Here is a 27035-nt window from a genome sequence, read left to right as displayed (position 1 = left end):
AGCTGTGCTCGGTTCTGAAGTGACAAGTCTAACCATCACCTCACACTACGACAGACACATGGTAACTAATGTAAAAGGTTAACCACTACATACAAAGAGACGCTGACACACCAGAGCTCATTAGGAAAACATAAACATCTGTAAAGTCTCTGCGAATAGCAGCACTGATACTGCAAACTGATAACACAGTATAGCCTGTGCCACAAAAATTATTTTTATAATTATTATTACATTTGAATTTTTTTTTAAATACTTCAATTTATAATAATTCAAATCCAACGCATTCTAACATTTGTACTTCTTCCCATCTATTGAACGCAATATTTATAGAGCAAAATAATCTGTTTATGCCTAATAATCATCATCTTGAATGCAGACCAGCATTATATTCACAGAGACTTCAACATTTCATTTTATTTCAGACTGAAGATTTAAAGAGAAACCAGTTAATGTCTGACAAACAATGAACTGATCAGACAACAGATGCTGGGATCCAATCACAGTGAACACAATTACAAAGACACCAATAAAAATGAGTCACAGTGATATAGCTGAATCAAGGTCAACATTACCCCCCCCCCCCCAAATTATCTTAGTAGTAACTGACACAGTTTACTTAATATGAGTGCGGAGCTGTAAAAGCTCCAACTGTGTTTGAAAATGTGGAGTGACACACTCAAAACCATTCAGTTGAACTTGTGATGGTGCAAAGAAAACACCTTGTTGCAGAAATTGGGTCAGAAAGAGAGAGTTGTAGCACAGCACTCTTTTCAGTACATATGCTGAGGCAACAGATATAGGATCAGGATTTTCTGGATCAGTACTGGATTAAGATTTGAGAAAACAAAATCACAAAAACTTTTTGCAGCAACAGGCCACAGAAGTGAGGATGTTTTTGTATCATTTAACCTGGTACCCAGTAGATCTACATTACATCAGCATACTCACTGGAACATTATTGTGATAAAAAGCTTTATTTTGGAGCTATAGTTTGTGGTGTGTGTTTTACTTGGTCACAAATTAGTTTACCACTCAACGTCTTCTCTTTATAAATGTTATTTTCTGATGTCAGAAGTAATTTTGGCAATCAATTAATAGCCTGATTTTACTTTACACTACAATGGTTGCAGTAAATTTAGGAAAACAGGTTATCCCTGTTTTGAAGACGTGACCATCAACAAAAAGCCTAAAACTGAAAGTATTAAAGGCCTTTCTGAAGGTGGAAAATGTGTAGAAGGAATGCTCGGGTCTGCTGCAGACATTTGGCTTTGACACAAAGAGGGATGAGGACAGACGCCAAACATACATTTTTATAAAGGCAGTAGATGACAGAAGGCTGTGTGAGTGTGCACACATGCACACACAGCAAGGCGCACAGATGGTGACGCAAGTCGAGAACAAAACAAGACAATGGCAAATAAGATCTCAAGGTCATGAGGCTCTATACACCAAAACTGCACCCACACTAGATAATTTGTGCCTCACAAAAATCTAAATTTAGGATTGAGGAAAATTCAGTAATGTGCCTGATTTTGAGAAATTACCAGCTTTACATGTTCCTACAATGCTTTATTAATGTTGTGGTTTTCTGTATTACCTGTGGATAATTAGTCCCTGTCCCTGTGCATATATGAAAGCAAAATAGGGAAAACATAACTGTATATGAACAACCACCAGATGAGTTTGTTTGTTTCTTTAGGTTAGGGTTACTGTTAGTAGTTATTAAACTTCACACAAGGAGTAACAGCATAGAAAACACACAGGCTGTAAACAGACACACACACAAATGCGGGTGGCATATGTGGCATGATGGTGGGGTGTGCTGCATAGAGATGTATGGATGAAACTGGGGCAAAGACAGGAAGATGTCCTCCTTGTCCTACTCCTCATCCTCCTCTTTGAATAGAGGGAGGAATGCATGGGGAGAGAAAGAGCAATGGGGAGACAGGGAGAGGCTTCTGGTTCTAAAACTGGGAGACAACTTACTGAGTGTGAGTTTCATCATCATCTGCACCATCATCATCCTCATCCTCATCATCCCCTAAGTGTGCCACATGGCCCCTGGGAGAGGAGGTGAAGATAGGAGTGGGGGAAAAGGGACAAGGAAGGAGTGGGAGAGAGGAAGGAAAATAAAAGAAATGGAAGTAGAAACAGCATAGGAGGGAGATATTAAGGGATAAAGGGAGCAAGCAAAGGAGACAGGAGATGACAATAGGAGGAGAAGGAAGTGGAACAGGATTGGGGGAAGAAGGGGAGGGAGAGCTGAGTGAAGCTTGGTCCACAAACCTCTAACCCCTGAGCCCAGATCTGGAAGGACTGAACAGATCCAAACAGACAGTGTAGCCCCACATTCCCACTGACATCAATAAAATAATAACAATAAAAAAAAAAACATCTGATTTCCATCAGGGCTGAACCACAACGGGGAATTTAGAAACAATACAGCATGCCTCTAATTATGTCCACGACAAGACACGTCCTGAGCTTTACTGTTTAAACCTATACAGTCCTTACAGATCTATACAGCCCTACAGTGGACTTCAGCCCTAATCAGTCAATACAACTCAACCGCAATTTATATCCATCACAGGGAAACGATCCATTCATTGAAAGGTGTCACACAAACCACACTTTTTTGCAGTAACTGTATATTAGATGCCTCCCTGTTATTTCATTTGCTCATTGTAATTTGATTTGGAAGTTTGCTTAGAGTTCATGCAAATGCAACACTACCTCTTTGTTCAGGTGTCCTGAAAACTTCAATGCTATTTATATTTCCAAACCATTAATTCTACCAAGGCAATGACAGTCATATGACACACATTAATCTGCCCCTCCCTCATTTTACCATCAGAAACAGAGTCAATGATTCAACAACTCACTACCTGCAAGTATTTCACAGCAAAAGTCTGTTAGAAAGGCTTTAAATATGAAAGATCTTTGCAGGAAATCTTCAATAAGAGTTCAACGACAGCTTTACAAAGCCCATCAAAAGAACAGCAAAGTTGAAGCATGCAGAATTAAGCAGCAAATTTCAAATTTTTTTAAAAGCAACACAGACAGTGAGTATAATAAATACATATATATATATATAACGCATCATTTATGAACTTACTTATATTAAATTACTTACTATATTATTTACATATAAACACTTTATAAACACTTCTAGTTAGATACTTCTAGTTGAAATATGCCATCAAATGATTGGGACCTAGAAAAAGTCAAGGGCAGGCAGTTGACTCATTGACTGCTGTCTAAATATTAACATCTCTCCATTCTCCTGGGGAATACCACAGGGGTTGCCAACAGGCAAGAGAAAGCAACTTTCATCTACTTGTCACATTTCCCAATGTGACACTGTTACATGTTGAACGTTTTCACATTCAACATCCAGCCTTAAGTTAAATTTATAAGCCAAAACAAACCGAGGAGTCAATTTTCTGTAAGCCTGTAATCCACTGCCTGGCTAATATTACCATTGGAGAAACACTTGTGGCAACTTAGAACAACAATTGCTACCTTGCTTCTCACTTCTAGTTTGTCACCATTTTGATCATGTAAGTAAATTATTGAATGGATTCATCTATTTTAAACAATCAGAGCTTTATTTAGTTAATTTAGAATCTGTTTTCACTTTCTATCCTTTGTCTACAGACGAGAAAACTCTCTTTGACCTTTATAACTGAAAAAACAAACAAAGAATTAAATTAGGGATGCACGATATATCGGCACTATAATCGGTATGGGGCGATGTTGGTCATTTTTTAACATATCGGGATCGGTCCGATGAGTAAAACTATTACCAACTATTACCAACCAAAATATTAACAACCGATGTTTATTTCTGTGTATGTTTTGGGAGGGGGAGTGGGATTTGGCCATGCGGAATTTGTTTGGGCACGTGACTGCGTCAGTGACGCAACACAAGATTGTGGGATGCAGCGGCGCGTCATTTATAGATTGGGACTCTTGTGTATTTTTTGCATTGAAAATGACCCGTTCAGAGCCATACAGACATCATACCATCAATAATCCAATAATGTATATCGATGTCGCAATCATATAACGTCCGGTGTGCTTCAATAGCATTACAAATATTTATATTTTATATTTTATATTGTATTAAAAATAATTTTTTTCACTTCTGTGACACGTTGATAGGACCGTGTATTGCGCCTTGAACTGTTCCATGGTGGAAACCTGCTTGTTTTTACCGGCTTTTGTTTTAGAAAAGTCATACATAATGTACAAAAGCACGGTGAAAGGCAGGAACAGCGCCTGTGTGTACACACACACACACCAAAGCATGTTTTCACGCAACGCACACACAAGCAGTGTGTCCAAGGCAGTCAGGACATGTTTTGATATTTTTGATTTAGGCTTTTTTACAGATGTGAGTTTAAATAGAGGTGACTTGAGCTTAAACATGTTTTGCAATATAATAAATGTCTTTTTTCCATGAATACTGCCAAGTTTGACAAGTTAACTTTCTCAGGGTATTATTTGGATTTATGATGCTTAGTAACACTGTTCTTTAATTTTATTTATTTTTTTTTTAAACACAGATATCGTTATCGGTAAATATTGGTTATCGGCCATAACAGCAATAATAATATCGGATATCGGTATCGGCCAAAACTTTCGCATCGGTGCATCCCTAAATTAAATGACAGACATTTGCTCAAGTAGATCAGAGAAAACTGCAAAGCACAAATATGGTGATTATCATTGCCTTTTGGGGGAAATAAGAGGAACTTATCCACAGACTTGTCAGTAGTATTGCTGAGGACACCAACTGCAGCTTTGGCAAAGAGACAGTATATCTGTGTGTGTGAGTGTGTGTGTAGGTGAGTGCACACATGAGCGTGGTTTTGTGTGTGTGTGTGTGTGTGTGTGTGTGTGTGTGTGTGTGTGTGTGTAAGCCATGCTCTGCAGGAAGTGCCTATGAAGCACAGCCTTTTCCTGGTGACATCAAAGCGTGAAGCGAGCCACGGAGGAAAAAGAAAACCCAGAACCGTCCAAACTGCTGAGAGCCATGACAGCCGGGAGGCATTACAGCAGCATTAGTTGCGTGTGATTCGCCTAATTAGTCCTGCGTTAATGATGATTGGCTGATGGGTGGGCGTGGTTAGAAGAACAGCAAATTGAGACATCCTGTGCCAGTCAGGGTGTGACACTTACCTCTGTTGAAGCTCTTCCTCCACAGACTTGAGAAGACTCCTGTTGATTAAAGAGAAAAGAGCAGGAAGAAGACAGAAAGCAAGACATATCTCATTTGAGTATTTATTAGCTTAGAAGAAGAAGGTAGACATCTTTTTAGCTCTGCTGCTCTGAACTGAACTTGATAATCTGCCTGCAAAGTCCACAAAAGTCCTGCAAATACTTGTCATCAGAAGGCTCAAACAAGCACACACCTTTTAACATCCTCAATACTACAATTATGAATCAATTATCAAACCTGTACCAAGAAATCCCTTTCACATTCTGGCTCTCCAAAACTTTATCCCCAACTTTCTTCAATATAAAGGGCAAATTAAAAAAAAAATATGACAGTGAAGATGGAAGAATTGAAACCAAGGAGAAAAAAAAAAACTACAGACACAAAGAGTGAGACTCACTTGTTTCCTCCCAGTAGACTTGGTGAATCATGCCCATACTCCAACTGCAGGTCCTACAAAACAGAAAACAGATATTACAGCTGTGACATTATATTACACGATTGGCTCATTTAAAAGGATGCTGTGTATCTGATTTCCCCACAGGCACAAACAGGGCTGAAGCTCTGGGCTATGTGGCTAAACTAACCACACTGAAGTAGCGACCACAACTGAAACCCTGTTCAAGTGCCAAAATCGCTGCAGGGGCTGCTACTGTGGAGGCCACAGAGAGAGTTAAAGAGCCTGCTAGAAAGAATACCATCCCCGTGAAACTGCATCCTCCCCATAAGTAGCGGTCATAATCACAAATATAGAAAGATATATAGAATGAGGACAACTTTATGTGTACAAGTGTGACTCTTGCTGAGTTCACATTGTGGCCTCATGGGTGTGTTAATCATATTATGTTCACCACAACAGCCTTTGCGTCTTCACAATTTGATGATGTTTTGACTATTACAGATTTGCCCATTTGATTAACATTGTACCTGTAAATTATGCTGAATAATTCGGACAAAATGGAATTATCAGTGTCTCATTGTCTGACAGTAAGTGAGTATCTGTTGACTTCCTTATTTAATCTCATCAGAAAAAGAACACAATGACATATAGATTCCTGCAATAATCATGCTCATTTTTTATATATCTTCTTTGTTTGTGGAACAGAAGAGTTGCTTTTAGTACAGGCTATGGCAAATTATGTGCAGACATAAACTGTGAGCTGTGGCCACTTTAACTAAATAGTTTGACCTCTGAACCCAAGAAAACCACTGAAATAAACACACAAAATTGTGCTGTCTGAAACTACAGCAAGTTTCAATCAGAAAGTTAATTGCTAAATTACCACACCTTTTGATGTTTAATGTATTTGATAATTTTATATATATATTTTTTTTAAATGTACCCTGTTGCCTCAATCACACTATTTCAGCATCTGGTGAGACCCGGAGCTTGACAGCCCTGCTTTGCTTGTTATGGATGTGACGATATAACTGGACAATAGCTGTTCAACCTGTCGCAGGACTGTAACGCACTGGTTGATAAGGAGCCTTTCTATGCTTGAACACATGGAAAAAGACCCCCCCCTCGAAAAACAAACAAAAAAAAAAACAAAAAAAACAGAGCTGACCCCCCCCCCAAACTCTTTGAATATGCACTGGATTGTGGTGATAACTTATGAAATTTTGCATCCTGCAGCACAGATCACACCAGGTACAAGATGATTAGTGTGCAGGTAAACAATGAGCAACACTGGAGTTCAGTGCTGTTCTCGGACTGAAACAAATATTACAGCCACAATGTGAACGCCGCATTGTGTCACAGAAAGGTCAGCGCATAATGCCAGAAGCGTGCAGAAGGAAACGCGCATACTGCATATGAGCAGATAAACACAGACATACAGTCAAACACGCACACCCACACAAAAAAAGGCCTCATTGCTCTGGTCAACTACAAGACGCAAGAGGTTAGAGTACATGTAAGTGGTCGTATACAGAACAGAGACACACATCATGTAGAGGAAGATTCAGAAATACATCAAATATCAGGTTCAATAAAGCAAAAATAAAAGTGTTAGTGTTCATGTTTATAAAAATAGATATTAAAAAGTAAATGTCACAAAGTGTTCTTGAGCTAGGCAATGTTTCTCTACTGACCTCTTTCTTTTTCAGCATTTTTATTTTGTGCGTTTGTGTTTCAAACGGTTCTCATTTTTAAGAAAAGTGTAAACAACATAAGATTTATAGTTCTGATTAATTGTAATATTTGTGTGAATTACATGTATGCATCTGCAAACAGGAAGAGTGACACTGACAAAAACAACATCACTAAAGACTCTTATCACCATGACAACTACGACATCAATTAGTGAGGCAAAAGCAAAGACTGGAAAAAATTAAATGAAAAGTAACAGATGGATGGACCAGAACAGTTGGAACAAATATGTGAAAATGAACCAAAATTCATGTTTGACTCTGAGCAGCCAAAGCAATTAGCAGTCTGGAAAATGGGGGGAAAAAAGAGTGAGAGACAGCAGTGGCTCAGAGAGCAAGAGCGCCAAAAGGTGGAAAGGTACTAGTCTTTCAGAAAAAGATTAAGAATTGTGGCTAGAGGTGATAGGTGGTTAAAAAAATAAGGTGCAATGGTGAGAGAAACAAAGGCAAATTGAAAATAAAATAAACAAGACCCCACAAAAAGTAGTTGGTAAGTGAAAGAAGCAGAAAGAGAGAGAGAGAGAGAGTGAGAGAGAGACAGATAGAAAGAGTACTACCAGATTAGATCTCGCGGTATAGTAGAGCTCCTCAACACAGTCCAGATAGGGCTCAGATTCACACTGGTCAGCAAGACAGAGCGAGAGAGACCTCAGTTAATACATTAACCTGGACTGATGGAGGGGGGAGGGGTGGAGACATGGGTGCAAGAGAGAGGACGATGGATGAAAATGGATGAAGGCCTAAATGGGCTATGGTGTCACTGGATCAGTCAAAAAAAAAAAAAAATGGTATAACTATAACATTAATCTGAGGAGAAGCAGTGAGAGATGTAAGAAATCTGAGAAAACTGTAGCAGATGGAAGTAAGTAAGTAAATAAATAAATCACCAAAACTAATAAATTTATTGAAGATATTACAGGACCTATGTGAATTATTAGCCTCCATCTTTCACCAGATGTAATCTTTGTAGTAGTTCTTTGAATTAAGACTCCATGCTACCTCAATCAATTATGTTCTATTGTTGTCGCTATGAATATTTATTTGTTTAGTATTAAAAAAGAAATTACAAATAATGAATTACTCCAGCAACTGACTCTGTTGCACACCGTGTTTTAGCTTGAATTTCTTGCCGTTAATAAGGTTTTACAGGATTAATGCAGTAATGACTATTGATTTTAAAATGCTACGCACTTTAATCTTTTACAGACACATCTTGAAGGGCTAAAAACCACAGCAGTCAGCACCACCAAAAGAGATCCCATGTTATTGGATTACTTTTAATAAGAGTGTGAAAACTGCGGGAAAAAGAGGTGAAAGTCACCAGATGTCAGAATACTTATTCTGGTGCTTCTGAACATTAAATCAATGGAGGGACAGCAGCAATGACGAAAAATGAAAATGGATGAAACCAAAATATCTCAAGCGCATCCTGGTGGCTGGCTGCAGTTTAGGTCCTATACTCCGCCCCCTCCATGTTATCAGGTGGGACATGGGATATTTTTACCTAACATGGCTTTGGTCATTTCAAGCTGTTCTTTCCATGCTGATGTCAGTTTAAGAGTAAAATTTTAGAATAAGTGTGGTTATTATCTCTTTTATACAGCGAAACAGGAGCACAACATCATGACTGACTGCTGTGATTTCTCATGATCAGGTTATGCAGGTTCATGTAAAGGACTCTGATATGCTCACGAATGACCGGCTAAAACTTATGACACAATAAAATGGTTGTGCCCCCATCCAACATAAGTGATTGTAGAGTGGACGAAGTGGAGATGTGCCTTCCATCTTCAAATACAGTCAATAGAGGCAAGAGAGAAAGATTTAATTTTAGGATGAATTTTCTCAGTGGACTTAAGGGGATATGGAACAAAAAAAAGTGAGTTTGGGGAATATAACCAAGTGCAAAGAAAAGACAGGAAAAAGTGGAAGGCAGTGGGGGGGGGGGGGGGGGGGGGGGGGGGGGGGGTAAAGACAATGTGACTGTGCATGATCCCTGCACCCCTGCACCACCCCAATCACTTCCTTCACATGTGACAAATAATCTACACAGTGAGGACAGTAGTGAGTGACTCCTGATAGATATGTGCCCATCCATGCCTGTAAGTAAGGAGATTTTATGGCAAGAAAACTGTTATTTGCTACGCTTCAAAGTTTACAGGCATGTTGGGCATATGATCCCTCCAGAATAATCTAGGTCTGTAGCAGGGCGTGCTCCCTGCTAGGCTAGATTTCACCACAAGAAAAAGCCCTGAGCAGACACATGTACCACCTACGCTGGATCCTTTCAGCGGCTCCGTCTGGACATCTAAGGTTTATGTCTTGCGACAGACAAAGAGCACAGATACTGCAAAAAAATCGACACAATCTCAAGCTATGTGTGCACATGAAACTACATTACTTGGGGGAGGGGGTCCTGGCAAAAAATTCTTACTGTTGTGCAAAAACCTTACTGTTCCCTACTGTAAGCTGCTTTTAAAGACCATGATTGGCTCTATCTAGCCAATGAGAGATTTTTGAACCATAGCGGATCAATAAATGCAGATCAGGTCATCTAAAATGAAACTGCTTCATGGTCAGCTCACCACAGACCTACAACGACATGTGTTGGCTGGGGTGCATCTTGTGATTAGGTGAGGATCAGCCATGCCAATAGTGGTGAAGTAACAACCACACAAAGTATAAACTCACTCAGAGAGACATAGAGACACACACAGACAGACAGACAGACAGACACACACACACACACACACACACAGTAAAATAGGGTACAGGTAATAACTCACCGGCTCATGATGGGGCTCTGTCTCCTTTCTCAATGGAGGATCAAACTTCACCTGACCAACTGAGTTAAAAAAACAAAACAAAAACAAGAGGCAAGTGAAAAACAGACAACCAAAGAAAAAATGAATGAATTGAGAGAGCAGGATCAACAACAACAACAACAAAAAAAAAAAACATTCCATGTTGGCCTTGAGGAAAAACTCACAGTTTATCTCAGACAGTGTCTTTCCTTCCCTAGTGCTCCTGCTGGTGGAACGAATACGATGAGGAACAGAGACAGGCGACTAGCAGGAAAGAGACAGAGACACATACACACAGTCAATTGGCTCCTCAAAAGAATACACACAGTGTAGCAATATGCGCTGCACTTGAGAAGATTACAATAGGTTTAAATAAAACCTCACTGCTTTGCTATTTCCTGTCGGTTGGATTTGATGACACAGCAAATCTGCCAGCCGCACACTGGACAACCAAAACTTAGCAATGCAAAAGATAACAACAAAACACAAACGTTCCCAAGCAACAATGTGACACTCTACTGTTGTCCACATGAGAATCTCTAAACTCTGTGTCCTCTTTATGCTGTATTATATATGATATTCTGATTCAGACAATCGCATATATTGCAGGCCTTAACCTAGGTGAAGTTAATGTGTTGGCCATTAAAAATAGAGTCAACTGCAATATAGGATGCTTGTCACTGCTTTCCATTTTGGATTAATGGAGGTTAAATATAGTTTTTTCATCATCGTTTATTCTCCTCCAGTACAACAAATCGAACCACAGTACAATGCACAGATTTAAGTCAAAATCCACTTGACCTCACGGCTTGAGTATTTCATCATTCAATTTCATGAAACTATTACATCATTAAATTCAGAACACAGCAACTTCAAATCATGCTTGTAAAACCACCAGGGAGACCATAAAATAATGCACATACAAACGCCATATTTGTAGCTCATGGCAACCAACAGGTTTGTCAATTTAAAACCACCTCATATGGTTGTAATTGAGTCCATTCTGGTAACACAAATTGTGGTTAGTAACTAAAAATGTAGATAAAGATGGTTTCCATAATCCTAACCATTTTCATAACACATTATGCATCATGTGCTTCCAAACCACCAATTTTGGTCCTTTAACCATGGCCAGGTAAAATAAAGCAAAACCTAATTTCAAATGTTTGGAAAAGGACTGTTAGACTCAGTATATTGCTGATTTCCCTAAGGTGAGGGCCAAGTTTAATTTTACTTCAAACCCACCCACTTTAGGCTCAAACCATAGTATCATCACTATTTGTTCACAAGTACAATTTGACATGAATGTGGTTTAGAAGCATTATTCTAAATATAAGTATATGTTTATCTTCAGACTTTAGAAACCATCTTTATGACTCTAGCTATTTCTACATCACCATCAACTGCTGCCACGGAACAAGAATGAACTGATGTATACTGTAACTTTGTGATCTTAAAACTGTTGTCATGGAAATGACAGCTTTTTTTGTGAATATATAGTCAGAGAATTGTTTTGCCAAATTTAATATCTGCTATGTTGCGATTTTTTTTTGACTAATTAGGGAACAAGGATAATAAATACTTGCTATAGTTTCCTGATAGACTATTTAAGTAAAACACCTTCAATGCCTTGTCTGATCAAATGTCTCAAACACAGCAGTATAGTTTCATAAGTGATTAAGAAAATTTTAGATGCTAGAAATTGTTTTAAAAAATTATGAAATAATTGTTTTATTGCCAAAATAGTTGCCAATAAATCAAATAAATAAATAAATATACAAGTAAAACATTTCTGGTTTGTGATTCTATAAAAAAAATAAGCCCACCAGACATGACGGGTGTCATAGCATGAACGATTAAGTTCTCCCTGGTGGAATTAATTAGTCTATCGCCATGACGATCCATCAACAATCTGACTTTTACATGCCAATGTCAGTTTCCATGACAACATGAGTAGACATTCACTTGAATGGAAATTCAGTTTCCATTCATTCTGTTCTGTGGTTGTCCTCTGCAATGTAAAAACACGACCATCAGGCTGGTTTGTGTTAGAATAAAATCACTGCAGACACTGCAGCCCACGCTGGTACCTTCTTACGGGCCGCAAAACGGGGTGCACGTCGAGCACCCGGGCTTATGGGTAGGAAATGACCCCTGTACTTAAACTGGGGAGGAGGTTGGCGATGGGGTATGGAGACAAGAAGACGGGGGGAAAAGGGAGAGGGAGAAAGAAGAAGAAGAGAGAAGTAAGGAGAGAGGAGAAATGCTACAAGGAGGAAGAGGAAAGAGGAAGAATAGGAGACATGGAAAGAGAAGATAAAAGCCATTAAGAGTGAAATGAGAAACAAACAGGAGTGGAGGAGTGAAGGTAGAAGTACAAAGTAAAGTAAAATGAAGACGAGGACAGAGAAAGTAGGAGACAAAGAGCAGAAACATGAGTCACGTATGCAAATGAAAGGAGGGACTGTGGTTGAGGAGAATAAGGGTAAATGGTATTGGGCGGCAAAGGAATTTAATGAAATAGGAACAAATGAGGAGACAGAAGCACATTGTTTGAGGGGAAGGAAAAGAAGCAAGATCCACCAAAACACAATCATTTTTCTGATGATCTGTCTGCAAACTTGATGACAATTATTTTTCAAAGCATAACCTGAAAGGAGATGAAAGGTTAAAGGTTACCTCAGGCTCAGGGTCGTCATCATCAAAGTCATTGAAGGTGCTGTGATCAGGATTGTTGGCTCTGTCCAGCAGCTCAATTGCCAGTGTCCTGCTGAGGGGCTGTGACACAAAGGGGTGCTGGAAGAGCGACAGAGGAGAGAGCCAGTCAGAGTGATTGATCAATATTTTAATAAACCCACAATTAAAACATTTAGGTCCCAGAAGCCATTTTAGATGTTTGGTGGAGCTGACTGATCCAGTTTATTCATTAAACAGTTTATTTTTAGTAACAGAGGGATTCACCCAATGAATCAGCATTTTTAAAACGTTGAACAGTGAATAATGAGATTACTGGCCTCTGAACAATACATTTGGTTATATTCCACATATAATGCACAGTTGCTGCTTTTTGTAGAGTCAAAATGTTTAAAAACAGTCACAACTGCAACCTGCTGTTAGAGAACGTGAAGGGTTAAAATAAAATGGGCATATTCCATATATAATCTTCAATGAATTGAAACGTCTACATACATAGAAACAAACCTATTGGATGATGTGCTTTAATGTGAAAATGGTCTTGTAGTTTTGTAGTTGGAATCCTGTTGTGATGGCTGCTATTTGTGTAAATACATTGTCTTCTTGCTCACCTGAAGGAGTTTCTCAGCTGTGGGCCTCTTCTTTGGGTTCTTGGTCAAGGCTAGTTTGACAAAATGGTGGAAGTTATTTGTCCTGGGAGAAAGACAGAAAGAGAAGGAGTTAATATTTCAGGCTTGTAATAAGTTAGACAGGTCTGTTAAAACGCGGGAGCCTCAACAAAGGGGCTTGTGCATTACACATGCTCCCTGGCTGTAAATAAAAAAATACTAGTTGTCACTTACCACTTGAGTTTATCTTTCAACTTGGGAGGCTGGAAATTACTCTTGGTCATTAAGAACAGAGCCCTGTGGGAAAAAAAATTAAAACTGAGAATAATCCACAAGACTTCACAGTAATGTTAAAGCTATAGTAAAAGGTTGCTGGATTCTGATTGGCTGATTGTTTTCTGATTGACCTCATATAACAGATTTCAGGTTAAAGATTCATAATACATATCCAGCAATTTTGGATGGCGAGTCAAGGTGGGCTGTCTTGGGCCATAGCAGAGAGCAGTGACTATTGATGGCAAGCTATAAGGCCTTGTTTGTGTAGTGTGCATATCGAAGTGTTGATATAGCTCAATAACATTAAATGCACGTCAAAAATAACTTCAAGAATTGATCGAGTGCTTCAAAATTTGAGTGATGAGATGAAACAAATGAAATTACAGAGGCATCAGTGCTATAAACAAAAATGGGATTATTCAGATCCAGTCCAAAAGTGTGGTTGGAACTGAACACACACAATACCTCATAGGGTGCAGGTCAAACATGGGGGGTTGTAGTTCAGCCAGCTCTATTGCAGTGATGCCCACAGCCCAGATATCACACAGCTGGTTGTAACCTCCTTTCCTCTCCACTGCTGCTACCTCTGGTGCCATCCTACAGAGAGAGAGAGTGAAACAGAAGGAGGTCACGAACAGAGGAAGAAAAGAAAAAACTGAATGAAAAGAATGAAACTAAAATGTGTGCCAAATTTTTTCTATCGTTTTTTTTTCCCCACAAACTAGGTTAATTAAACAGCTACTACAGCTATACAGGGTTCCCACCGTGACCTACAACTTTCAGACTTCTCCTTGACCCTGTCGTCAGCAGAAAAGTACTATTCACTCCTGGTTTGCTAGGGTTAGGTTTTTTTTTACTACAATGACCATCACCCAATGTGATAAACATAAAAAATAAGCATATCCCTGTGGGATGATCCTTCACATAAATTCTTTCCCCCTGACGGATGTAACAATCTTATCAAATTTATACACTTTCTACAACTGATTGTAGATCTAATGCTAGCAGAAGACACTGGAGTTGGTACATTTACTTTGCCTGCATGCTTATTTACAAGGAGAGAAAAACAAGCACAACTAACCAGTACGGCGTTCCAATGAATGACTTCCTTTTGGCTAGAGTTGCTGTGATCTGGGCTGACACACCAAAGTCGGCTATGGAGAGAAAATGGCAAGAGAGAAAAAGGGGGATGGGGATGAAAAAGAAGAAAAAATGGTGAATAATAGAAGGGAATTGAAAAGCAAAGAAAGAGTGAAAGAGGTATGTGAATAAATAAACAAATTAGAGAAGCAGTGAGTTATAAGAAGGAGGAACAGGAGAGACGAGTCAGTAAACGAGGCCTTTCAGACTCAGTCTTTGGAAGAAGAAGAAAATTGCAGACGCATATTCCTCTCACCTAGTTTGACATAGCCGTTGTCTGTCAGAAGGATGTTGGCTCCCTGTAAGGGAAAAACACAACATGCATCAGGATGCAGCACAAGAAATCACACTCCAAGTCAATTCACACGGTGGTTTATCATTGATCAATACAGCCTGCAGCTATAATTAAATATAATTATATAATTAATGATGTCTCCTGTCACTAACAGTCAGTGTTGTTTAGAGCTCAGTTCTCATTCTTTCACCACTCATACTTCGATATATTTGATTTGACCCAAGGCTGGAAAGCTTTCATTACTGGAGACATTGTCTATGAGATCTTCATCCATACAGCTCTTTATGTAGTTGCAGTGGATTTGACTACACTGAAGATATATTACTATTAGTTGATATCCATGCATGATACACTGCCGCGAACTAACAAACAGTACACTGCAGAGCACACTAACGATAAATTGGAAAATGGAAATGATCATTTTTATAAGGGCATATCCATGCTGCATCTTCTCCAAACTCACCTTGATGTCTCTGTGCATTTTGCCTTTATAGTGTAGATAATATAAACCCTGAAAACAGAAGCACAATCGCAGAATGCACATGTGGAGGACAGTTTGGACCTCAGCCCATAAAATCCAGAGGCACTTTTCTTAAATCAACATGCTTAGTTTTCCGATTTTAATAATTCACAGCAAGAAGAAAATCGATTCAATCTTGAACTATTAGGAGCCAATGAACAGTTGCAATCATTCATCATTTTATTGTCCATTCTTATTATTTTACAGACAGAGAAAGTGAAGCAGTTCCAGCAAAACAAAAAAACATGCTCAGAAAATATGGCTCCCTGTTTACTCCCTTTCTTTCATCAAAAACACACACGCTGATCTCATAAACACACTGTATACACTACCTGCAGGGTCTCCCGTGACATGTAGGCTATCTGTGACTCTGACAATGGTCCAGTTACTGGAGGAGGGACATTAGAAAGCAATAGATAGATGAGGAAAAGGAAAGAGGTGGATGGATATTAACAAGTGAGAAGTAAATTAAAACAAAAGAAACAAAAAATTTGTATTTAAAACAGCAAAGGTAAAATTAAAAGGTGTGTGTATGAGTGCGTGTTCCTACCATGATAGATGTCCTGCAGAGAACCTCCTCCACAGTACTCCATACTGATCCATAACTTATCCCTCCTACACACACAGAACACTGTCAATATGCAACGTCTCGCACAGCTAATTACTCCTGCCACACTTTGACATGTTATTTTCTAACACACCAGCTCATCTCACAACACAAACACAGACAAACCTCATGCATGCAAATTACAATACTATGATAAGTTTTTATATGAACAACATGGACTTTGATGACAACCATAAATATATTGCACATCTGCCACATACATGCACACTCTTACCGGAGATAACTGCCAAAATAGGCGACAATGTTGGAGTGTTTACAGTCCTTCATCATTATAATCTCTTGCTGGACGACAGCAAAGTCCTCACCTGGAGAGAAAATGTGCACAGAATAATAACGCAGGAAAGAAAAATCCGTGAAAAAAAAACTAAACAAAACTGAGAAATTAAAAATCAGTCTACATATTTTCCTTTTTTAAATCCACATTGAAAACTTAAAGTTTTCAGAAGCAGAGTGACGATAAGCTTCTACATATTGTGTAAATTCTGTGCATTTTTAGTGGAACAGATGCTGGAAACCAGCAGGGGGAAATAATGAATGGGACAATGATGCAAAGAAAAGAGTGAGAGAAGGCTGGAAAATACCCTGATGGGAGAAAATCGCTAAAGGAAGAAACACAAAAAAGAGAAAAATACAGAATCTTAAAGAGATTGAGAAGGAGATATAACATAAAAAAATAATAGAGGGATAAAGTGAAAAATGAGATCACTCACCCGGTTCCAGTTTGATGACTTTGATAGCAGCCAGCTCTCCTGTGTTTACATTACGAGCCTGAAGGAGGGAGAAAAGAGAGACAATTTGTGTGTAGAGCCTTAGAAGCAAGGTTTCTAGCAATTTTGTTTGTGCAACTTTGTGGTAGAGTGGATTTGAACTGCACTGTTGCCATGTGTGAAAAAAAGAACCTTGCCTTGGATCAGAGGGGACATAGCAGTTGAACCTGGCACAGTTTGCTACATCCTAACGGGATGCAAACCAGCAATGCAAATCAGTCACTCAGTGATGGGCAAGCAAACAGATATTTTGTTTACCTGCCAGTCATCACAATGGAAAATGAAACAACTGTGGCTGTAGATTTTTTTTCAAGAATTGTAATGTTGGAACTTCAGATATAAAAAGAAAGTTGCACCTAAGACTAATAGACATTTCAGAGAGGCTTGATCCCATGATCCCAATTACCTTTGTGCATTACTTGTTATCAAATGCAGAATTATTGAATAAAAATAAACTATTACACAATGAAGATAATATGCACTACATATATATTATCAGGGTTTCAGTTTAGACCCTGATACACAACTTAATGAGCCATGTACTTTGGTATGAATGCTTCATCTAGCACGTTCCTTCTGCCAAAAGAAAAAAAAAAAAACTGATCCAAATTCAAAATATAGTCTGCAGCTGATTTTGCTAATGTAAAAACTGAGCATTCATCCAGGTGTTATTTACAGTGTGTTCCTGAAAAGATTACTTTTGTTGAAAAGTAGGTTTTTTCAGAGTACAGAGGCTGATTTTCTAAGAATACTAAACGTTTTTTTTTTTTCCTTCTTTGCAGCAGCAGCAGAGTGAGTTGGCGAGAGGAAGTCTATATGAAGTACAGATGAATAAAACATGATTTCTGAAAGGAGATGTGAATTCCTCACTACTCCTCGGCTAAAAACGTGCAAAAGAAACAGAGCCAAGTGATAAGAGATCAAACACGAGAGACAAAAAGAGAGCTTTAGTACTAGAATGTTGTATCAAACTTGAACACAAAAGCTCAAAAGCTCTAATTCCTTCACCTTCTAGTCTCAGAGAAGCAGCTGACAGAAACACCCTCATCTACAATGATTCTGGCTGTAGCTTCAGCCTATTTACCAAACATTAGCGAGGAAAACCATGACATTTAACATTCTAGTAAGTTCCCTTTATTTGGAAGTTGTCATATACTACAGTGTCCTATGAGGGTCATTATGCATCATCCATCAAGTGGAAAATTGTCAAGAGAAACTGACAAACATTTAATCAGATTTCACTAAATGTGTCTGATACAATCATGTGGTGACAATGTGCTTCAGGAGCTGCCTCGTCAGCATCAGCAGAGATTGTCCTCATAGCTGAAGGGTGAAAGAAAAAAGGAGCAAAAACAGAAACTCATCTTCAAAAGCAAAACACAGGAGCTCAACTCACACAAGAGCACAACAGAAACACAACAGCAACAAATAGACAAAATTAAGCCAGGACCTCAAGGGTAAGCATAGGAAAAACAACTGCACAATGAAATATTAATCAGTATTATACAATGAAAGCTGATTTTTAATTTTTCTGAACAAGAGGACAAGCACAGTTTCCTGGGATCAAGTGGAAAATCAAGGGAAGAAGAAGAGGAGAGGCAGAGGAGGAACTACAGAGGCCAGCCCACTCCAAAACGAAGCTGTGGTGGGAGGGGGGGAGGGCAGACAAAGAGACGCAAAGAGAAAAGAAGAGAGAAACAGTAGAGAGCACAGACAGTCTTCAGTCTGAGATGACTCACATAGAGCTCAGTGCCGCTGTTAGTCGCAACAACAGACAGCCTGACTTGACTGACTGACCAGCTGATTGAAGTAAGCTGTTTGGTGCAACCAGGAGGGTACGCTTTCAACCATCAGTCACCCAATTGGTCCTTAAAGAGCAGCTTGAATTACCCCCTGAAAACTAGTGCATAAGCTGTCACTCAGATGTGTTCAAGCACACAAATAAAATCATAGTTTCAAAGGCTGCACCAACACATCAGATACAGCTGGGAGACTTTAGGACAAACTTTCAAGCTCATTCAAGCTGAACCTTTAGTATCAACCTGTTTGATTCATAAAATGCCCCATTTGTTCTCGTGTGTGATTTATGGACAAAATGAATGAATGACATCTAAAAACAGTACTGAGTACGCCACAGTAAACCAGTGCAATCTGTCATTCTCAAACATCAGTGATGAAACAGTTACTGAACAAATAATGATCTACCAACTGATCAAACAAATAAACCAATTCACCAATTCAACTTTCTGATTCCAATTTATTCTGGGTGAGAACTCAAACCAGCTAAAGTGTCAAACCCAGGGCCAGCTGGCCCCTGGGGGTGGGCTCTGGTCTGGTGCCCTGGGGTCAACTCTGTGCCATTTGCCGCCATCAGCTGTGTGTGTGTGTGGGGGGGAATTAATAACTTACTACTAAGGTAATCACAACTAAGTATTGAGTTATAGTGTGATTTTGATGCATTAAGTATCCCTATTGGGAAATCTGTGAAATGACTAAAGACAAAATGCAAAAACACAAACAGAGAACAGAATAGAAAAAAAGAATAGCTGCAAAACAATGGAAAAGAGACATAAGAAGGCGATAAAGAGACTTGGCGCAGCTACAGCTTTTAGCACTGTTTGTCTCATAATCCATCCATGCTGAACAGTAGTTAATGTATTGTATGCACATTTTGTGTGATATTCAGTCCTGTTTGATAAAATTTTACGTTGGAAAACTGACAGAAAAAACAAAAGGTACAAATCAATGAAGGAATCGCATTTTAGGACTTCAGCGGCATACAGGAGTAGACTTAGTGCACTGTCCAGTCAGAGCAGCACTGACATGATGTTACTGCTACAGACTAATGGACAAATTTAGCTCACATCCATCATTAGCACCTTTCGCAGGCTGTTTTTCGTGTGTCTGTGTTATATACCGAGCATATGGTCAGCTCTGTGGAGGATCAGTGTGGCATTTCACTGTCTCCTCTCTCTGGCCATGAAAAACAAACACAAACAACCTCAGCAGTCGCAGCTCGCCATGTTAATCATCCCACTCAGCTTGAGCTGGAATCCTGCAACTACTGTACAAAATAAATAATGAATAAAAGAAATAAAGGTGGACAACCTGTTGTTATTCTAACATTGTGCATGCATTTTTTTTTTTACTGAGTTGCTGTATGTTCACTGCAGCTCTGACAGACAGCTCCTATTCTGTTTATCTAGTGTGACAGTATTCTTGTGACTTATCTGACTGACCAACATACAGAGGTCATGTCAGTGTATCGGTCCTCACTGCAGAAACGAGTTACCAAAAGTCACAGATTCATGTTCAAGGCTTTATCCACTGCAACATTGCACTATTATATGTTAAATTACACTACACTTTAGGCTCATGCAGACACTAACAACAACACCATTATCTTATGGTGTTACTGGCACTACACTACACTGAATGCACCTGAGTGTCTTCTGTTGTAATGCTCTAAGAAGCTACTTTTCTCTGATCCACATACTTTGTAATTCTTTCCTAAAGCTTGGAAAACAAGCTGAATTTATGTTGCATTGAAACGTTCTATGCTAAAGCATACCAGTATTACCAGAGCCTCAAGCTAAAAGCAAGTGAAGCGCTCCGATAAGTCTGGATGTTGAGGGCCGGCCCTGGGGCATTCTCCACAACAGCAGTTGTTCTTTTCTTCCTTGAAATGAGATTTTTCCAAGAGATCTGAGGTTACGAACAGGTGATAACCAAGAACAAGCATGCTTCTCTGATCTTTGAGATAACCAATGCCTTGAACCACGGCATGCCTCCTGATTAATGTCTGTGTCCTTATTATGCATTTCACAATTATAATATTAATGCTGCCATCTATAAATCGTTGTGAGTTCACATGAAAGATTATCTCTTCATTTTTTGAAGCTTGAGCTTTTGCTACATTCCAAAGCACACACTGTCCAAGTCTCTTTTTCAAAACAAAGAAACCAAATCTCTCTAGTAAAGCACTGCCATTTTATCATTCTCTCCTTGGAAAGCAGGGAGCAACAAATGAAAACATCCATTAATTTGTATGAGAACTGAGTTAAAGACAACATGATTAAATGGTATTTTGATCAAAACTGTGAACTCACTGCAGCTTGTGTTCTCAGATATCTGAGTCCTAATAGCTACACAGCTCAGCTATTACAATAAAAAAAAAAAAAAAAAAAAAAAAAAAAAAGCACCAGGAGGGAAAGAGATGAATGCTGAATACTTTTAAACTATCCAATGGAAGTGTGCTAACAGACTATATTGTCTGCATGATGGATAAGAAGTGACTTTTCAAATATGAGAAGCTTCAAACTAATTTGTTAACATAGGTTTACTTCACAGAGCCCGCTTAATTTGAAATGTAGCGGGTTTTAAAAAGGAATTAATCTTTTAGATTTCTGGTAACTGATAGTAGCAACTCCTGCGCTTCAGTGGAACTAAACCTGCTGAGGGGAGGTTTTCCTCGCCATATGCTGCAGCATTGTGCTATAAACATGTGTCTGTGGGGGGAGGCCCAAAGACTTTCTCACCTGTCCCAATGCTATTTCATTTGTGCTGACCCACCCTGCAGGGAGTACAGTACAGAAGACTGTCTAAAACACGACATCTATAGCCTTGCAGGCATTTAGATTATCATTAAGTAGTTAACAAAGGGAGCAAATACAAACTACTGGCTCTTCCAGTGAACTGTTTTGAATTGGCTCAAGTATGCTTTAGATAGCTGACTACGCCCTGGCTGAAGCTGAATTAGCACGAACCAGATGATTTGTTTACATACTTAAAATATATTGAATGTGTTGAGCAGGATAAAGCCAAATCACGTCTGACAGGTTATACAAAGGAACATGCAGAAATTACTATGACCACGACATGGTGTTATTCACGACCCGACTATATGAGTTATCAATATGTCACTGCAGTAATGGCACAGCGACAAATCCCTGCATAGTGCATTAACTTTACTTGGCGAACAGAAACCAGAGAGCCGGGATGGGGGACTAAATTTCCGCTATTGCTTTCCTTCAGAGCTTTTGTGAATGCAGGCTGAGATTTGTACATCTCAGTGAAAACAACTGGAGGAACAGTGACAAAAACAGGATGGTTCTGGGCCAGCAGCTTTTGCTGCGACTCCACAGCCATCTGTGCATGTGTGTCTATACATGTGACAATACAATCCTCTTGTTTTGTGTTTGCGTTATGCCGCAGTCCACTGCTCTGCTGTCTTCCTCTGTTGGAGCAGCAGCAAACAATGGGACATACGCGCGCGCACACACACAAATGCAAAAACTCTCGTAAGAAGGAAGTGAGGATTCCTGCATTCCTGGACCATGGCCGCCCAGCTGTGCCACACACACTTAGGTCTGGCCAGAAGAAATAGTTACCATCAACACATTTATTACTGTTAAGTATATTAGCTATTAGGAGTGAGTGAATGTATTAAAACACAATGCTTAATATGTCTTCAACGAAGACATTTTTTTTTTTGTCGCACAAGTTTCTTGTGTTTCTCTAAATAAAAAAAGTCTTCAACGAAAATAAGGTTTTCAATCTTACTTTTTAAATCAAGGAAGGGCATTTAAGGCAAACTGTGGCAAATGGCTCTAGCGTCCTCTTTAAGTCTGTCCTTACATTTTCATCAAGTTTAAAGGGATTTAAACAATAAATTCTTCCCACAGATGCAGCCCAAAGTTCTGTCTGGACGCAAAAGCAGTGAAGAGTAACAAAGGAACAGGTGGCGTTGCTTGCTCCTTATATGCATACCTCTTTGGTGAAGTCCAAAAATACCCAAATTCCTGGTGTGTTTCAAAAGGACACACACAGGTACCACTGGAATTGATGAGCCATTAACTGATCCTTTCTCCAGTGAAGGCTGTTGCCACTGGGGGGGGGGGGGGGGGGGGATACTTTGACTATTGATGTAGACCTAATGATCTATGTTTAGAAATAGTGAACTGCATGTATAAGTGAATTCATTCATCTTCTACCACGTATGTGTTTCTGGGTCGGGGCTGACATTGGGCGAGGGCAGGGTCACCAGTACATCACAGGGCCAAGACACAGAGACAAACAACCACCCACACTCACACTCAGGCCTACGGACAATTTAGAGTCACCATTTAACCTAAACATGCCTGTATTTGGATGGTGGGAGGAAACCTACGCAGGCATGGGGGGAACATGCAAACGCCACACAGAAAGGCCCCAGGCTCGGGAACTGCAACCTTCTTGTTGTGAGGCAACAGCGCTGACCACCATGCTGCTGTGCTGCCTGTGCAAGTAAGTTGCTCGTGGTATTTACACAAGATTGTATGATTCATTATGATTTTTAATCACACAAAGTTTTTCAAATGTGAACCTGAAAAATTCTATACAAGCTAAATAATCTATTCTCCCTTTTCTTCCACTCTGTTTCACCCTGCCTAAAGGAAGAGCTAGAAAATGTCATCAGTCTGACTATGAATGGGAAGTTTTGGTGCTACCGAGTAACCTAAACGCTGTTAGGGTATTTTGTCCCTGCAAAAGATACATTCCTGAAGGAAATTTCTAAATTTTTAATCTTGAAACACACTAGTATACGGACATTATCAGTCTACAGTATTGGCAGCCTGAGACAAATATCAGTTTCTCTTTCATCACAAAAAAAAAAAAAAATAACTTTAAGTCCCGCAAAAATGCTCTGCGGTGGCTCAATCCTGTGAACTCATGACCAGGAGGCCTGTGCCACAATGTGCCACCAATCCTATTCCTCCTGCACAGTCTAGCTCCTAACAGACAAGAGAGGAAGGGCCACAAACAGATGAAAACAAGCTAGCAGAGTTCACACTTTGTTTCCTGCTTAAACATTCCTGTCCAAACCACAGATTTTCACCCAGCAGTAGAACCAAATATAGGCATCACCGAGGTTTACCCAGTACCCCGGTGTTTTGAAGAGCAACCTTTAATGTGGAAGTTTCAGGCCTGAACCCCCAGGCGTCCGTCAGCAAAACTCCTGATACTGTGATATAGATGATCAGTTACATAATAAATATATTGCTTTTATGTTGTGTGGCAGCATAATTTACATTCTTCAAAATGGCTTATTGGAGCGAACATTAACGTGTGTTTTATATGAGTCCACATTAATCAACTGTCTGTGACTGATCTAGTCCGGGCTGGGCTACTGGCCTGGTAAAAAGATTATGTCAGGCCTCTCTGTCCACAACTGGGCAAGATACTGAACTTAAATTAGAAACATACATGATTAGATACAGCATGGAGGGGTGAAATATAATGATAACACACAAAAATGATAGACCTCTTGAAAGAGGACGGGTTATTTAAAAAGTACAGTTGAAATTATATTATATTATATTATATATATATATATATATATATATTTACATATTCCTGTAGAGTCACAAGTCTGGAGGTTTAAATCTAAGATAATCTACTTCTATTAAGTCTTTTAATGAATCTCCAAGCTACCGGAAGCCGCTCTCTCTAACACAGAAACTATTGAAATTAAATTCCACAACACAGAGTGGCTGCTACACAAATGACAACAGGACTGAAAGTGGGACTGTTTAACTTTCATAACCTGCCCGCAATATGACAGAAATCTGATGAGCAAAACCGACAGGCAAGACTGTTTCCAAAACAACTGAGAATTAAAAATAACCCCAGAATTTCAATAAGGAGATCTGCAGATCATTCCTTCATGCATCTGTAATGTTCTCGGTAGATGAGATACATACATCAATCTGTAAAAAACATGCATACAACTGTAATAACCCCTATTCCCCTAATTTACAAATTATTTCATTTTTCACTTTCCTTTTACCTTTACCCCCTTGGTACCCTGTTTAATATCTTTGCTATGTTTTTCCCTCTGCGTTGCTGTAGAAATTGCAGGTTCTCCATTGTATGAAAAATAAAGTAAAATGAATTTGGAGAAATTGTTTTTCATACTCAGCTGTGTACATCTGCTGGAGTGATCGTACCTAAAGGTATTTTAAATGACAAGGTGATGTCAGTATTATTGAGGAAACTGACTTATATCTGATGGATAGGCTGTGGATTTACAGCAACCTAACCCTGCAGGAGGGCATCTGTTTTGTGCTGCGGCTCCACTTCACGGTTTCCGGTGATGGTATGAATTTTACATGACATGAAACAACCTTTCTGCGTTTTGGACGTGGTGTTGTTCTCAGCTGGCTGTTGTTGTGTGCAGCAGATCGTAAACACGGCGGTGGTGCTGCTGTGTGACAGTGATGGGAGTTGTGTTGTGGTTCAACAAATGCCCTCCGGTCTGGATCCCGGGCTCTCCAACACAAGGCCCAGAAAGAGTGCGGGGGCCAAATATAGCAGCAATACGGCGACGTGAATCAGACAAGTTCCACAGAAAGAGGCGTCTCTGTTACCCAAAACGGTGACTAGTTCTTCATGATGTCGAAACATACCTGTGATGACGGAGGCTGTTGCGGCTTGCCTTCGCACCTAAAGCGAGACGTGGTCTGCAGGCGGGCAGCTGTCAGTCTCTGTCAGGGCTAAAACAGCTAAGGCAGTTTTAACTAACTCAGCAGCTGCCCCCTCGTCTATTACATTTACTGCAGCCCACCATAAACCAATTGGGTTGTCTCTGCTTCGGTCTGTGTTCCCCTGCAGGCTAACGAATCACTGCGTGTTGTCATGTTGTCAAAAAAAATGTTCCCAGGATCGGCTAAAAGGCTCGTTAGCTTCTCGATGCTATCAGACGGGCTGCGTCCGTTGTCGGACAGCTAACGGCTAAAAGTCTGTAATAGGACACATTTAAGTCAGTCCCCTTTCCTCTAGTACTAATTGTAGTCTTTCCCTCTTACTGTTTATACTATAGCGTTGCGGAATGTGAATAAACCTTTTGCAATTTCTTTGTAACAGCCTAAACTTTTGCGGAATATCTGCTCGACGAAAATCTGATCTAAGGTAGCCTTTCGTTAGTGAAGGTTTACAAAAAGGTCAACATTACCTGGCCATTATAAATGATTTTTCGCTGCAATTGGATTTTAGATACAAAGCGATAGTTGTACAACCCAAAGGCAGGTGTCCATAATGTCGACAAATGGTCGGAGAGAAAGGCCAAAACAATAACAATCTGAAATCAGCGAAGACCTGCCCTGGAGGTGTCCGACAACGGAACTCGCTATGATTGAGTAGCAGCAGCTTACATCCAACATCAATGAACGCAAAAACTCAGAACGGCCCGTTATCGAGAAATGAACAGATAATGGCTATTTAATTGGCTTTCTGCTGTCCTGGCAATACTGATGGGCCACAAAGAAAAGCTATAAACCAGCCATAAACGTCTCACCCCCCCATCTGTCCGATAATGGAACTCGCCGCAGTTTTACCTTGTACACATCTCCGTATGTGCCGCTTCCTATCCGCTGGATCAGCTCGAAATCCTCCTGTGGATTCCGCCGGGACAGGTCGACACTGGAGTTCATCATTTCCACTGCCGATTACGGCGCCGATCGCGCACGGTTGACGAACCGCAACAACGTACGAACACAGAAATTTTAAGAAAAACATACGGCGTCAGAAAATCCCAGCCCGACTCAAGCGTTGCTCCAACATGGCTTCCACTGCGCATAGCGCATGCGCAGTGAACCTCATGGCCTGCCCTGTCCGTGGAGTCTGAGCAGCCTGACCAAGGTGATGGAGATGGTCAAGGTTTAGGGCTTTTGTTATTTTTGTCAAATGTGGTTTGAAAGTGAGAGCAACTGCAAAAAAAAAAACCAAAAAAAAAAAAAAAAAACCGTGATAATTCGGTTGTGCACAAGGATTAGCAAATACCAGAGAAAAGCCCATTTTAGACCGAATTTTAAGAAAAACGGAATTCATGTCCTATAGTTTCAAATCCATGCAACAAGAGAAATCTGCACATCTAGCAAAGCACAGGCAGTTT

The 27035-nt window shown here is 39.7% G+C and overlaps 1 protein-coding gene across 10 annotated transcripts in view; it reads right to left on the bottom strand.

The window, feature by feature from the left end:
- LOC115055057 (mitogen-activated protein kinase kinase kinase kinase 3) overlaps positions 1–26696 on the bottom strand; it is a 34735-nt gene extending 8039 nt beyond the window's left edge. For 6 of the 10 annotated variants that reach the window (XM_029520469.1, XM_029520471.1, XM_029520470.1 and 3 more), the window contains exons 1-18: positions 26479–26696; positions 17048–17105; positions 16552–16642; positions 16260–16324; positions 16042–16097; positions 15653–15700; positions 15151–15193; positions 14836–14908; positions 14220–14351; positions 13713–13775; positions 13482–13563; positions 12856–12972; positions 10362–10440; positions 10159–10217; positions 7930–7992; positions 5622–5674; positions 5185–5223; positions 1987–2061 (exon numbers count right to left, since the gene is read on the bottom strand). In XM_029520469.1, coding sequence (XP_029376329.1) covers positions 1987–2061; positions 5185–5223; positions 5622–5674; positions 7930–7992; positions 10159–10217; positions 10362–10440; positions 12856–12972; positions 13482–13563; positions 13713–13775; positions 14220–14351; positions 14836–14908; positions 15151–15193; positions 15653–15700; positions 16042–16097; positions 16260–16324; positions 16552–16642; positions 17048–17105; positions 26479–26577 — 1295 coding nt within the window. In that variant the 5' untranslated portion in view covers positions 26578–26696. The remainder of the gene's footprint in view (positions 1–1986; positions 2062–5184; positions 5224–5621; positions 5675–7929; positions 7993–10158; positions 10218–10361; positions 10441–12855; positions 12973–13481; positions 13564–13712; positions 13776–14219; positions 14352–14835; positions 14909–15150; positions 15194–15652; positions 15701–16041; positions 16098–16259; positions 16325–16551; positions 16643–17047; positions 17106–26478) is intronic. The other 4 variants (XM_029520472.1, XM_029520479.1, XM_029520473.1 and 1 more) reach the window with 3 other exon arrangements.
- Between the last annotated feature and the right edge of the window lie 339 nt (positions 26697–27035).

The sequence above is a fragment of the Echeneis naucrates genome, chromosome 15 (genome assembly GCF_900963305.1).
Source record: "Echeneis naucrates chromosome 15, fEcheNa1.1, whole genome shotgun sequence".
Classification (NCBI taxonomy): domain Eukaryota; kingdom Metazoa; phylum Chordata; class Actinopteri; order Carangiformes; family Echeneidae; genus Echeneis; species Echeneis naucrates.
Note: the sequence above shows the minus strand (reverse complement) of the source record. Positions and strands in the feature narration are given on the sequence as shown.